General features: G+C 36.6%; 1 protein-coding gene across 1 annotated transcript in view; it reads left to right on the top strand.

The window, feature by feature from the left end:
- Window positions 1-14593, top strand: part of LOC118279124 (cell adhesion molecule Dscam2) — a 185249-nt gene that overhangs the window by 54241 nt on the left and 116415 nt on the right. Inside the window, exons 3-4 of the mRNA XM_050698496.1 lie at window positions 4866-4938; window positions 8649-8674. Of these exons, the coding sequence (XP_050554453.1) occupies window positions 4866-4938; window positions 8649-8674 (99 nt within the window). The remainder of the gene's footprint in view (window positions 1-4865; window positions 4939-8648; window positions 8675-14593) is intronic.

The raw sequence follows: 14593 nt of genomic DNA, 5'->3' as shown, positions 1-14593 counted from the left end.
AAGCCTAATTAAGCATAATAATTATACAAAAGCATTATTATATTATTAATAATTGATAACGTAGGAACATGCTACCGACAATGTAGTATTGTTCTACATATTAATGAATCTTAAGCTGTTTAGCTTAGGTAATACTGTATGCGATTATAGCACTTATGTGCTATATAATAGGTGTGTATATGGTAATGAAATGATTAGATTTGACTGTTTTGTTTGTTGTGGTTCTCAAAACAAATAATTATGTTCTACTCCCTACAGTTATTAAATTACAGTGACTTGTGTGTTATCCACGAAATAGTACACCCTTTGCCGGTCTTTTGACTCTTGTGGCTACAAGTCCTTATTTTTCTGATAACAGTTGGAACCTTGCCTATCATTTAATGCCATTTGGACGTCGACTTCAAGGATACTCTGTATAAGATTAGTAATCGTATGCCTATAAAGGACATGGCATAAGGAGTCGACCTAATTAAGGTCGCGAAAGCCGCTGGATGCAAGTCGCTTCCAACCAGTCTATCTGGAAGTCATTGAGGGAGGCCTATGTTCAGCAGTGGACGTCTTGTGGCTGATATGTTGATGATGATGATGATGATGATGATGATGATACTTATAAAAATGCTTATAAAAAGTTCTCTGTATACATTTTTGTTCGAAAGTAAACCAAAAATAATAATTATTTACCTACATATCAAACCATTTCGGTTTGATATGTAGGTATTAAAAAAAATGTTGAACTGAGAGAAATATGTATATTGAAACTGTTACAAAGACTAAAAAAAAATATTTGCAAAAATACATTTCCACACGCACGTTCCGTATACATGAAAATATTTGGTTGGATGCCTGCTGCATAACTTCTCCCATGGGTGAGGCGAGAGGGAATGTCGGACTCTTACTGATTAAAACCACTCCATTCCTACTTGTGCTTAGAACTGGATGTGTTTAGAAAAGGAGCACCAGTAAGCCGTAAGGTTTTCCGCAGCTCGGGGGTGACTGCTGCCTAAGCGGCATGAAACAAGAGATTACAAGTATGATTCCTGCTGCAAAAAAAATGTGTAGGTTAATGTTAATTGTTCAGCAGTGAAGAGCAGATTTATAGTTTTATTTATAAGTCAGTTTAGTTTTTCTTTTTTTATTTATAACAAATGAATTTATTGTTGTTATAAGGTATGATGGGGTTGACATATCCTTGTTGGACAAAAACCCCTCAAAAAAAATATAATAAAGATTAAAAAAAAATTGATTCCTAATTAAGTTAGCTTAAACGGAGTTTTCTATTAAGTCACGGTATCACGACTTAATAGAAAATTAGCGTGAAACAGCGTCTGTGAGTAAGGTTACTATTACGTAAGTGAGGTAATAGTAGGTATAAAATATCAACGTACATAGAATTCCTCTGATGTGTCCATTGGCGAAGCTGATTACTTGCTATCAAGGTCTGATAGGTCTGCTCGTTTACCGTATAGGCTATATAAAGACTCCTAAGGCCATTTTCACCAACTACCTTAGGGGTGCTTTACAGAAATGTTTTTTTTTTTTTTTGAGTGGGGAAAATCATCCAATGACTTCTCCCGCCTTGGACGAGGTGGGAGGGTGTGTCAGACTCTTACTGACTAAAAACCACCCCGTTCCCATTTCTGCCCTTCGAGCCGGATCCCCGGTAAACCCGCTAGGTAGTCCGCAGGTCCGGATCAGGCATCAGTTCTACTGGGCCTCATCCGTGGTGGTCTGATGGCACTTCAAGGCGCGCGCAGAACGCGACGCGCCGTTACAGAAAGGGTGATTGGTGAAAACCAAAATGTTGTTAAGTGTCCATAGCGTTGGGATTCCTTAAAATTTAAGATAGCTGGCTGAAAAATAGTTCGCAAACTTGCCAAAAGCACCTAAATATACTAAGGTATCTTTATAATCTCTCTGTCTAGACTAACAAAGAACAAAAGAAACACGCTCTACGCTCGTTGCAGAAAGAGCGCAGATGGAAATGCACTCATTTGAAATACATAAACGTTCACATACTCTCATCCTATGTACGGAAACTATTTGAATACTGAAAACCGATGTTTTTTTATACATTGCAAACTTGTTTTTATTACACATCGTAAAAGAATCTCTCTTAGCCAGTGATAAAAGCGCAGTTTGCAAAGATTAGATGGAGTAGAGTAGATGCGTCATTCACTAGTTTTATGAAATAGGGGCCAAATGAGCAGACCTGTTATCTGATGGGTTTTTTTTGTGAGAGGGGAAAATCATCCAGTGACTTTTCCTGCCTTAGGTGAGGGGAGAGGGAGTATCAGACTCTTAATGACTAATAACCACCCCGTTCCTACTACTGTTTTTCGAGCCGGAGTCCCGGTATATTATAAATGCGAATGTTTGTGAGTTTGTGTGTTTGTTACTCAATCACGTCAAAATAGCTAAAGGGATCGGGATGAAATTTGGAACAGAGGTAGACAATGGTCTGGAATAACACAGAACATTTTTTTATCTCACGAGACTGCGGACAAAGTTGCTAGCAGAAGCTAGTTTTATATGAACACAACTTTGTTTTTTTTTCGTTGTTTATATTTGGTTCAAATATGTACAAGCATTTAAGTGAATAATTTTTATTTTTGAATTTCATTTAACTTAAAAGTGGGTTCTTAGTTACAAACTTACCTGGAAGTTTCCCACGAAAAAGGAACATTTCAACGAATTGTTAAAATGAAACTTCAAAAGTCATAACATAAAGTTTGTTTTTCTTTGAAAAGGTAAACTGATAAGTAACTTTAGTTGCTAGAGTATAGTAATATTTAAAAGGCAGTTGATTTTTGTTACTTTTTTAACTTCATTTACTGATCTGAACCACTTATACAAAATCCATAATTAATCACATTCAGACTTTCTCACAATGATACGAATTTTCTTCATCATAATAAAAAGTGTAGGAGAGCCATGCTTCGGTATTAATGGGCCGGCTTGACTGGCGTTCATGGCCTCACCATGCTTTGTTTCATGGCCGACGTGAAACTACGCTTACGTTGTGTGAGTGAGGTTACCGGAGGCCCAATTACCCTCCTTTCCAATCTTCCTAATCCCCGATTCCCTAACAACCCTTAAATTCATAACCCCCAAAAGGCCGGCAACGCATTTGTAACGCCTCTGGTGATTCGCGTGCGGTAGCGATTACTTACAATCAGGTGATGCATCTGCAAATTTACCGATCGTAAAAAAAACATCGTCATTATCAACCAATTTCCTGTATCAAAAATCTCTTGTACACCATAACAATTTATTTCTTCAGCCTTTCGCATCCACATAACAGTTCTCCCTCACTTAAAACCAAAAGCCTCACAGAGTCTCGCCCGAGTAGGCACAAATACTCCCACAAAATACTCTATGTTCCCGAATGACGTCACTTCATGCATTTTAATGAACACAGAGCATAGTCCGTATGCAAACAGCCTGAATACGTTGCCCTACTGTTTTGTGCAGATGTGTAGTGAGGGAAGTTTTTTACTCTGTGTGTTTTTTGGTGAACTAGTACTATCTGGGTGTTTTGTAGGATGCACTTTCTTGTTATACTTTAGTTCGGTAATGAGGTGTTTATTGTGGAGTAAATGTGGGTTTTTTTTGTTACGTTTTGAGACTTATAAAAGGAATATGTTTGATCGTTTGGTTTCTTGTCAGAGTGGTTAGTGAATAGATAAAGTGAAACCGTGGGCATCAGCTAGTTTTTTTTTATGAGAAATTTTATATATACCGCCAGAGTTTACCATAAAAACCAAACCCTGAATTACAGTTTTATAAGAAAGGGTGGGAAAGCCATGCTTCGGCACGAATGGGCTGGCACGACTGGAGTGATACCACGGCCTCACAGAAAACCGACGTGAAACAACGCTTGCGCTTTGTCGATATGTGAGAGAGGTTACCGGAGGCCCGATTACCTACCTTCCCAAATTCACGAAGAACTCTTAAATTTCCTAACACCCAAAAGGCCGGCAACGCACTTGTAATTGTAATGTTACGAGTGTGCATGGGCAGCGCCAAATGCTTACCATCAGGTAATTTATCCGTCTGCTCGTTTATCGGCTTATACCATTAAAACTCATGTTTTTCTTGTTCCCCAAAAGTCGAGTAACTTTGCTTCTAACTTTTCCTTTTACGTTGACAGCCAAAAACGAATTTTCTAAATCTTATTCCCGAGTTGAGTATTTCATTACATCAAAACCGACAAGTGACGAGTTCATTTTAAACCTTATTTAAGGTGTTCGATAACTTAAGTAAGTCGTTGTTTTTCAGCAAAACTCTTAAGGTCTATTTTTGCTTGGCAAATGAAGATTGTTAAGGGTAAATTCTGTAATACCCGCCAATAGGGATGATGAGGAAATATGAATATTAAAAATCTATTTAGTCCATCCGTTAGAAAATTAAAAAAATATTAGACACATATTTTTTATTTTGTCATATAAGATAACGGTTACTAATTATAAGTTTGAAATCGCCAACCCGCATTGAGCAAGCGTGGTTGTTAATGCTGAAACCTTCTCCATGTGAAAAGAAGTCTTTGGTCAGTAGTGGCCATTTATAATCTGTTGATGTATATACTGAGACAGATAGTCTCAAAAATCTAAAAACTTAACGAAGTCTTGCCCCAGAAACTCCCAAAACTTAGCTTCGCAAACATACTAATCACTTTTCATCCAACAAAACAATCTAGTCTACATAAAAGACACAGCATAAAAAACTGTCTCATCATAAATTCTCAAGTCACCCAGTATAACAAGCGAAAGATAATACCTGAGCACAGTCTAGATTTTTTCCTAGCTCACTACAGGTCTTACGTAAATCCCAGTATCTATATATAATAGTATTTTGTTTGTTTGCAGATGCCTTGCTTGTCTCCAACACACATGACTTGCCCGATGTTGACGCAACGAGCACAAAATATCATCTCCACACGTAAGTTTTACTTTGAACTTTATTCTAAAGAACAAACGACATATTTCAGAATAGCAAACTACAAGAGTCAGCTTTGGTTACTCGTTGTCTTTGCTGCAAACTTGCAGTGGATTTTCAACTCTGTCTCTGAAAGTTGAAGGCGGAATTTTGCTTGTACGGTTATGAAGCTGTTGGCTTCTGTTTTGCAGGGAAGGAAAATTGGAAGTTTGTGAAGTTATTTTAAGGTTTGTTTTTGCGTGGCATGGGATGGTAGTTTTAATATTATAATGAGAATGTGAAGTGAAATAAAAAGTAATAGTGTTTCATATGAACGGTTTTGTATGAATTTTAAAATGCATCCGTTATTTTTCCGGACAGGACAGGCAGTGAATTATTCGAACACTGCTCTGATTAAATTCAATTATCGGTTGAATTAATTCGGTTGAGTTAATAGATTTTTACTTGTGAACGTTATAATAATTATTATGCTCATTTTGTATATTGAATAATCAGATAAAGTGGTTAACTTGAAAGGGTAGATAGATGTTTTTTTAAATGTTGCCCCACACTAGGATATTTATGTGTCGTGGGTGCGTTTATAAATATACAAGTTCACATGACACCCAGACCCTAAACAAAATTTAGTGGACCTAAATTTAGTGGACTCCGTGCGGAAATCGAATCCGGTACTCGTTTCACGGCAGTCATTTGCCCAGGCACCGCACTAACCATACAATCGAAGAATTGAGAATCTCATAATGAAATTACTATGAATACAATTATGTGCTTTGTGCACATAATATAAAACTCACTTTACACTGGTTACGTTTGGAGATCCATGGAATTATAGGCCTCACTTTAAAAATAAAATAAATAAACCTTTTGATGGTAAACGGAGATATTTAAAATCTCTATGCTATCATTGAGGCTTTTATAGAAACTCCTGGTATTTATTGTAACACTATTTCGGAGCTCCAAACTGGGACCTTTTGTTTGACAGTCACACTTGCGACCAGTCGATCAACTAGATTTTTCTATAGTATAAGCCAGTAAATGGGCAGGCGTATCACCTGATGGTAAGCAATCGATAATGCCCATGTACACCCGAAATATCAGAGGCGTTACGAGTGCGTTGCGGGCCTTTGGGGAGTTAGGAATTCAAGGGTTGTGGATTCGCGAGAGACACTCTGGGCGTCGGGGATCGCGGGACGATCTCCGGCCACCGTAAGTGCGGGCCTGCGGTCGGCGAGCAAGGGTAGCTCATCGCCCGAACAGAACCAGACCCGTGCGTGCGGCGCGTCGCGTTCCGCGCGCGCCTCAAAGAGCCATCAGACCACCACAGATGGGGCCCAGTAGGGCTGATGCCTGATCCGGAGCTGCGGACTACCTAGCGGGTTTACCGGGGCTCCGGCTCGAAAAGCAGGAGAAGGAACGGGGTGGTTTTTAGTCAGTAAGAGTCTGACACTCCCTCTCGCCTCGCCCAGGGCGGGAGAAGTCATTGGATGATATTCCCCCTCAAAAAAAAAAAAAAAAAAAAAAGGGTTGTGGAATCATTCACACAATGAAACATAACACAAGCGTTGTTTCACGTCGGTTTTCTGTGAGGCCGTGGTATCATTTCAGTCGAGCCGGCCCATTCGTGCCGAAGCATGGCTCTCCCACGTTTAAATATTACATACACTCCAGTATTATAAAATCAAATACTATGAATGAATGTATTGAAAAACAAAGTTGTTATAAGTAAGAAGTAATAGTGGGTAATTTGACACTCGTCTATGTAAAGATTTAAGCCGGACGTCTAGCTAGCAAGAAGGAAACTTTGTTTGTAAAAGTACAGTTATAGACAAAATTCAATCTTGTTCTACGGTATTTAAGGTTTATTTTTGTTATAAACTTTTATAATTATATTTATTGAATACTATACAGGGGGCAAGTGACATACAGACAGGATCGATGCAAAATTTATCTTTATATTTGTTTAATGTATTGTAAATATTGTCTGAATTAAGGCTATTATTATTATACAGGGGGCTAAGTATGAGTTTCTTCTACGTTTACCGAGATCAAAAGTAAATGGCATTCGACCGTTTGTCTTACTTTACGAGCAAACGGATCACCTGATAATAAGCAACCGCCGCCACTCATGGACATGGGGGTTAGTAATTAAAAAGTTGTTGGGGAATTGGGGATTGTTGGGAACATTAGGAAGGGGGTATTAACGGTAACCTCACTAACAAAACGAAACACAACGCAAGCGTTGTTTCACGTAGGTTTTCTGTGAGGCCGTGGTATCACTCCGGTCGAGCCGGCCCATTCGTGCCGATGTATGGCTCTCCCACACAGAAACAACTATAGATATCATTAGGAGTTAATTTTCAATCCTTAAGAATCCGGCCATTATCAGTCTGTAATGTCCGTAAATAATTAAGTACCATTACAAAACTAAATCCAAAAATTCCACTAGCAACAGAATACCCCTCTAAACCAACTAATATCCTTAAAACTATCCAAAATACACTTTAAAAGCGTGCAATGGGCTATAAAATGGAATGGCAGAGATTCATTCCGCTTGAACAGTAACGCTTTTCTGCACAACAGTACTGTAAGCCGATTGGAAAAAGTTGCAAACTCGACTTTGCTTGGTAATAGGATTTACCTAGCGTCTAGTTCAAATATTGTGATTCCTTGCTGTTTGTTCCTAGTGGACTTATTGGTGGTAGATACCTATATAGGTACGTATATATAGGTAGTGCTTTATAGTTTTACTTATTGGATGATTTGGTTTTTTAGTTTCTATATTTTTTTTATGAACAACGATGGAACGTTTTGCTCTTATAATACCTAATATGTCTCAAGATGGTAATTATAAAAATATAAGTAACGATGGATTTTCTTGCTCGTTTTTCTTCATTTGAAGCTACACTTAGGAACGAGCACCTAGCTTCACAGTCTTCTCCATCCGAAGCTACTCTTTAGAATGAGCACCTTCACTGCCGGACAGACTGACAGGCAATTCAATTTGATGTTTCAATAGTGGCTAATTAAGGATTAATTGAAATAAATGCTTTTACTTTTTGACTTTTAGTGGGATAGTTGAAAATGGGAATGATGAGGGTTTTAAAGCACCTCGTCGCTCTTTGATATAACACATAGAAGATTTTGAAATAATTTTAATAACTTTACTATGGAACAAAACAAATCAAGTGGCCTGAAAATGGGTCTGGCGTTTGGCAAAAAAACGTTTATAGGTTTAGGCTATAACTGTTGAAATGTGGGATGCATTGTGTTTGCATATCTCTATCGTTTCGGATGTTAAAAGACGTGGTTCCTATTTTGTTACATCAAATGGATTACCTACTGTATTTTTGATTATAGCACCTTTAACTGAATGGTGATGGCATGTGTGAATACCAAACTGCAATTTTGAAAAAGTTATACAGGGTATAAACGGAACGCTCTCAAACGCCGCAAACAGGTGATGGTAAAAAACGAGTTTTATTTTCAATTCAATATTTTTTTTATGTAATAATAGTTGTAATCAAGTACTAAAGCCTGATGTTAAATGAATAACACGAAAACAAAACGATTAAAATTATAAAATTTTGACACATAAAATATAAAAACAATTGTGACGTTTTTCGGGAGCGTTCCGTTTATACCTCGTATAGATTTTCCTACAAAACTGTACTAATGAAAATGTATAGTAATTAATATTTTTATTCTGTTTTCAGGTTAAAAAGAAGACTACATAACAATGGTAAGTTCTTATAATTATGTTTAATATAATTTTTTGGCCCATAGGAAGAAGCTCCATTATAATATTTTCTAGTTACTAACAAAAAGCGCTGTTTTTTTTATTTCAATAAACAGCTCTTATGCTGGATACACACCATACAATTTAACTGTCAGTACAGTTAAAACTGCGCAGTTAAATCGGATATACATAAACCATCGTTTTTTTTTAAAAAAAGAACACTTGGATTTTCTCCAGTGTCGTGAGTGCGTTTACAAACATACAAGTTAACATATACATGACACTCAGACCCGAAACAACAATTTATGGATCACACAAAGAGTTGCTCCGTGTGAGAATCGAACATCAACCGTGCAGTCAAAACTGCATAGTTCATCAGTGATTCAACTGTACAGTCTATCTGTACAGTCCGACTGTACAGTTAATACTGCACAGTTAAATCTTAAGCTGTGTAGCCTGCATTACACTTCACACTACATAAAGCTAAGTTACAAGTAATTTCAAACACAAACCAAAGAAAAAGTTTCAAGTATTCATAAAGAGCTCTTTGTCAAAACTTTGTAGGAACTCCTTTCGCGTGATAATACATAAATATAAAAGTAATATTGAAAAAGTACCCTTGAATAAGTTTTGAGATAATAGGCATTGTTTTCTGGTCATACGAAAACTGCCAAAAATTCTTTAAATATCTGCATATCTTCAGTTTTTAGTGATGATAATAACGAATAACTAAATTAAGTATTAGTAGCAGTAGCAACGTCACACCTTCTATCCCCGAAGGGGTAAGCAGAGGTGCTATAATAAGTGTATTGCTCAGTATGGCAATAGGTTCACCCCCTATTACACGGGACTTTTAAATACACAAATGGTGAAAATTGGGTGTACATTGTATAGCTGCATTACGTGCCGTAAGGAGCACCTCTGCCTACCCCTTCATGGTGATAAAAGGCGTGACGTTGATTGATTTTTTTATGCCTTAAATATGTCATCATAACCTACAAAAAAAAACAAAGCAAGGACAATTCATTACATATTTCGTTGCGCGGCAAAACGTCATGCGAAAATCGACGCCATTTTGCGAACGCAATATGAACACGTTTGGTATCTTTTTTTATCTACAATGAAAACCAATTGTGACCGTGCCCGAATTCTGTGAACAAAAAATTCTTTTCTCTCTTTTGAACTACAAAAGTTTCGCAATCTAGGAAAGATATAAACAAGCTCTCCCCACAAACAAAGTTCGACCCAATATTGGTGGAGCTAAGAACTATTTTTGGTCTAGACATTGAACTATCAAGAGCAACTTATGGTGCTAGTTTTTGTTCTAGAAAACTTTATTTGTACGTGAATTGGTGTGATGTTGGAATCATTTATATCCTTTATAAGTATTGGAAACACATATGCAATCATATTTTTGACAATCTGACTAACAATTTTAGGTTTTGATGCAATCAAAGATATAATATTTTTGCGTGCAATGGTAATATATACGCATTGACTATAGAAACTACAGCAATATTTGGACCGTTAGACACTATACAGTGTACGCAAAAATACCAGGTTTATTGCGTATATTAAACCTTAAAATTAAGGCTTAATAATTTCTAAATATAAGTTTGAAAACGCCAACCCATATTGAACAAGCGTGGTAAATAATGCTCAAACCTTCTATGGTAAAAGGTTTGAGCAACTGTAACAACAGTAGTGGCCACTTTTAGACTGATGATACTGTAATGTGATAGAGTATAATGTGCACCCATTAGCTATAGAAAAATGGACCTTAACACAAGAACAAAACTACATAAAAATACTTGTCATAAAAATAACCAAAAAAGCTGATGAACATAAAAACAGCTGACATAAAACTTGAACGACTCCGTCGCCGCCGTTGATCTACCTTTAAATCCACATTTGCATTTCCTTCGTCTCAAGTCTGAAGCCAGTTTGAACTGCATAAATCTGGTTAGATCCAGCCAGAGCCCGGATTTCGCCGGTCGTTACCGAATCAACGAAGGAATGATAAACTTTATGGAGTTTACAATGGCAGTTGATTTTCAATTGTTTGAGGTTTTTATTGCCTTTTGAGGACAGAGTAAGTATCTTATTGAAGCAGAATAAAGAAATAAAATAATAAATAAATAATTGACAAGAAGCAGTTGAGACATATTTTTTATATACATACATACTGCTTATTGCTAATATAAAATAGTGTATTACTAATATGACTCCAGCTCGAAAAGCAGGAGTAGAAACGAAGTGGTTTTTAGTCAGTACGAGTCTGAGACTCCCTCTCGCCTCGCCCAAGGCGGGAGAAGACTTTGGATGATTTTATTCCTTCAAAAAAGAGTAATGTGTAATTTCTGGGTTCCATATCTCTTATTATTGCAACCAAAAAAGTAACAACCATATCAAATTCAAAATGTTCATTTCATATTGTCTTTTATTTTAGAAAATAATAAACATTCCATTTTGATGATATAACACTTAAGCCGGTTATAACGATGCTCATATAAAAGTAGTACCTAGAACACTCCTAGCTGGAAATACAAATAGTTTAGTATCATTTCCTCGAACCACTATGTAGTAGAAATTTATAACATGAAGTAGGTAACACAATATTTATTTTATAAAACAGGATCTAAATGAAATATCGTTAAAGCAAATGTGATAATACTAACTGATGCTCACAGCTTCGCTCGCGTATATAATGGACTTTGTGACTTATGTTACTCCTTAGTACATCAGCTATCTGCTAATAAAAGTCCTGTCAAAATTGATGCAGACTTTTCAGAGATTAGCCAACCCGAACAGACAGACAAAAATTGTAAAATGAATTATTTTGCTGTAACGCTAAAGCAACGCTGCAGCCGTCATCGTGAACCTATATCTCTACATTTGACAGGCAGGTTGTAGATACATCAAGGTTTTATAGGCTCAGAAATCGCTGCGAAAATTTCTATGAATTTTAGGTTTTGAATTCAATTTCAAACTACTTTGAGATATCCTAAACACCTAACATACTGAACAGAATCTATAGTATATCTTTTTAAACTGACATGGTCACTAACACTAATATTAGAACTTGATACGGGATATTTACCATGTTTATCGGAATTGTGTATATCGGAAACTTATAAAAATAGATAAACATGGTAAATATCCCATCTCAAGTTCTAATATTAGAATGTATAGTATTTCTCAACATAATGTATTTCGAATTTCTCCCAAGTAACACGACATCTTGTACCCAGCATCCAATCAATAAGTAATGAATACATTACAGAATTAATTACAATCACCCAATTATCATTGTTTGATCAAATGATAAGTGCTACCGACAATAACATAAGGCTTATCCCAACTAACTGAGATTAGCATTCTCTGATTGGCCAGTTACCGGTAGCGAGCGCCGAAATCCGGACCGAAGCTGTTTAATCCGGATATATGCAGTTCTACATAAATTTTGGACTTAGCCCGTGTTTGTAATTTTGCGAATTAATTGGTTTCTATTGTTGTGTTTTGTTTTAATATTTTTGTTATGTTATTGGAGTTCACTTAATAATATGAATCTTTTGTATAGTAAGCTTTTAAAACGTTATTTGGCATAATTAACTGACAGTTACCATGTCATCATCATCATCATCAGCCGAGAGATGTCAACGTCTTCAGCAGTTCCTTACAAAACGCCTCCCCCTTAGTCCATTAAATAAAATTCTATAATATAAAGATAAATTTGATGCTTATAAATGGTATTCTTTATGTAAATTAATGAGTAACGAAGTAATTAATTGATATTATGATTTAGATTTTCTTTAATTTCTTACGTTGATATTCCAGGACGATCGTAACAAGTTACCGTATTCTTTTTTTTCAATAAAAACGTGCCCCACACTAGGATTTTCTCCTGTGTCGTAGGTGCGATTACAAACATACAAGTTCACATACACATGACACCCAGACCCGAAACAACAATTTGTGGTTCACACAAAGAGTTACTCCGTGCGGGAATCGAACCCGCTACCCGTTGCGCGGCAGCCAGTTGCCCAGCCACCGCACTAACCGTGCAGTCCATAGACTGACAGACGTCCGAATCGACCTCTTAGATAGTGCTGACTATAGTTTTATATTTTACTCATAATTAATGTTAGTTATATATAAGTATAAACGACTAAATTACACACATCATGGATGGACAAATAACATACGCATTATAATAAAACCTAAGCTCTGAAGAAATAGGCAAAAACAATAGAAATGTGCGGAACAACGGCAATTACCACGTGTGACATTTTCCGAGTTATAGATGAGAACTTTTTAGATTATTTAGACACCACTGACAAACAGTGAAGGAAAACATCCTGAGGAAACCTGGGCTAGTATTATTTCTAATCACAAGTTTAAATTCGCCCACACGCATTGTGCAAGTGTGATGTAACCACCACGCTAGTCAGCAGTGGCCACTTATAGGCTGTAGATGTGACGTATGACGCCTTTTTTTATTATTAACTATAGGTTCATGCTTGACCACTATCTCACCTTATGGGAAGCGACGATGCGGTCGACGATGGAGCGCGCTTACCTAGAAGTAACCTATTCCCTCTTGATTTAAAGATTCCAGGGTTATAGTTTTCGGGAAACACAGACTCCGGCAGGGAATTTCATTCCTTAGCTGTACGTATGAGAAATGTACTTCCAAAAAGGTATGAGAGAGCAAACAGAGGTGAATATTTACAAAGTAACACCCACTACTAGAGCAAGCCCTTAACATTGCCATTTCTGTTTACTCATTCAGATAGCATTTACCCAAATGCCATTGGTTTTCAAAGCTCTAAAGGAATCTTCTAAATAAGTACGTGGGCGACGCCGCAGGCAAAAACCTACTGTAATATTATATAACTTTAGGTCACTAATCCTTTAACAGCATAATCGCACTCGAAATGGTTGAAAAATATAATTTCCTAGCTTAAGAGCAATTAAATAAATAATTAATTATTTTATTACACTTTAAAAGCGGAATCGCTTATTTTCCTTTTGCCCGTTTTCAGTACAAAGTAAAGAATTAAAGCAACCGAATGTTCGTAAAAAACTTTTTATTGTTTTTTTTTTTATTAATTAATCTTGGAACATTGAGGTTTTATGTTTTTTTGTTCTTATAATGGGTTATAAGATCTGTTTAAAAATAGGGAATATGATTTGTGGTAATTGCTACAATGATTAATGTTGTCTTTTATAGCTTCAATCTAGAAGTCAGATTTTTTTTGGAAATTCAAATATGCTCCGAAGATGTAATAGTTAAGCTGTGAAACTGTGTGACCGTTTCCACTGCGAAGAAGATGCACAGTTCGAGTATACAATGTATCGATAGAAGGAAAAGAAAGGAAAGAAGGCATCCATAACGCAATTCCATAGCACGCATCTTTCACAACCAAGCTTAGTAAGTTTCTGCCGGTGCTGTGTGGGAGAATTGGAACGTATCAACAGCAACATAGCACAGCACATCTCTGGTGGAAAAGTACTCTTATTCTAAACTGGAATTTAAAAATCGACATAAAGATGAACAATTTTATATAGGTACATTATTGAGCCGGATTTTGAGTCTAAAACAAGGCAGTAAAAAGTCAAAGCAATACAACCGAAAACCGCTAAACCCATCATTCACGAACCGGCGTAACCTAGCACATCTCCTATAAATAAGTACCAACAATTTGTTCGGTAAACGTCACCGTTCTAAATTTATGCGTGGACACAATTACTACGCAAACGAAATTAGACAGCGTACTCGTAGTGGCGTATTGTTAGAGTGGCGTATTGTGAGAGCTGCGTATTGTGCTAACTAGAGTGACGGTGGCACATGAAATAAATTATGATTACTTTAATTTATTAGTGTTGGCTCGCTTTTGTCTAGAGCTTGTTAGTGCCTAG

This window comes from Spodoptera frugiperda, chromosome 14 (assembly GCF_023101765.2).
Source record: "Spodoptera frugiperda isolate SF20-4 chromosome 14, AGI-APGP_CSIRO_Sfru_2.0, whole genome shotgun sequence".
Taxonomy (NCBI): Eukaryota; Metazoa; Arthropoda; class Insecta; order Lepidoptera; family Noctuidae; genus Spodoptera; species Spodoptera frugiperda.
This window is presented reverse-complemented; position numbering and strand designations above follow the sequence as displayed.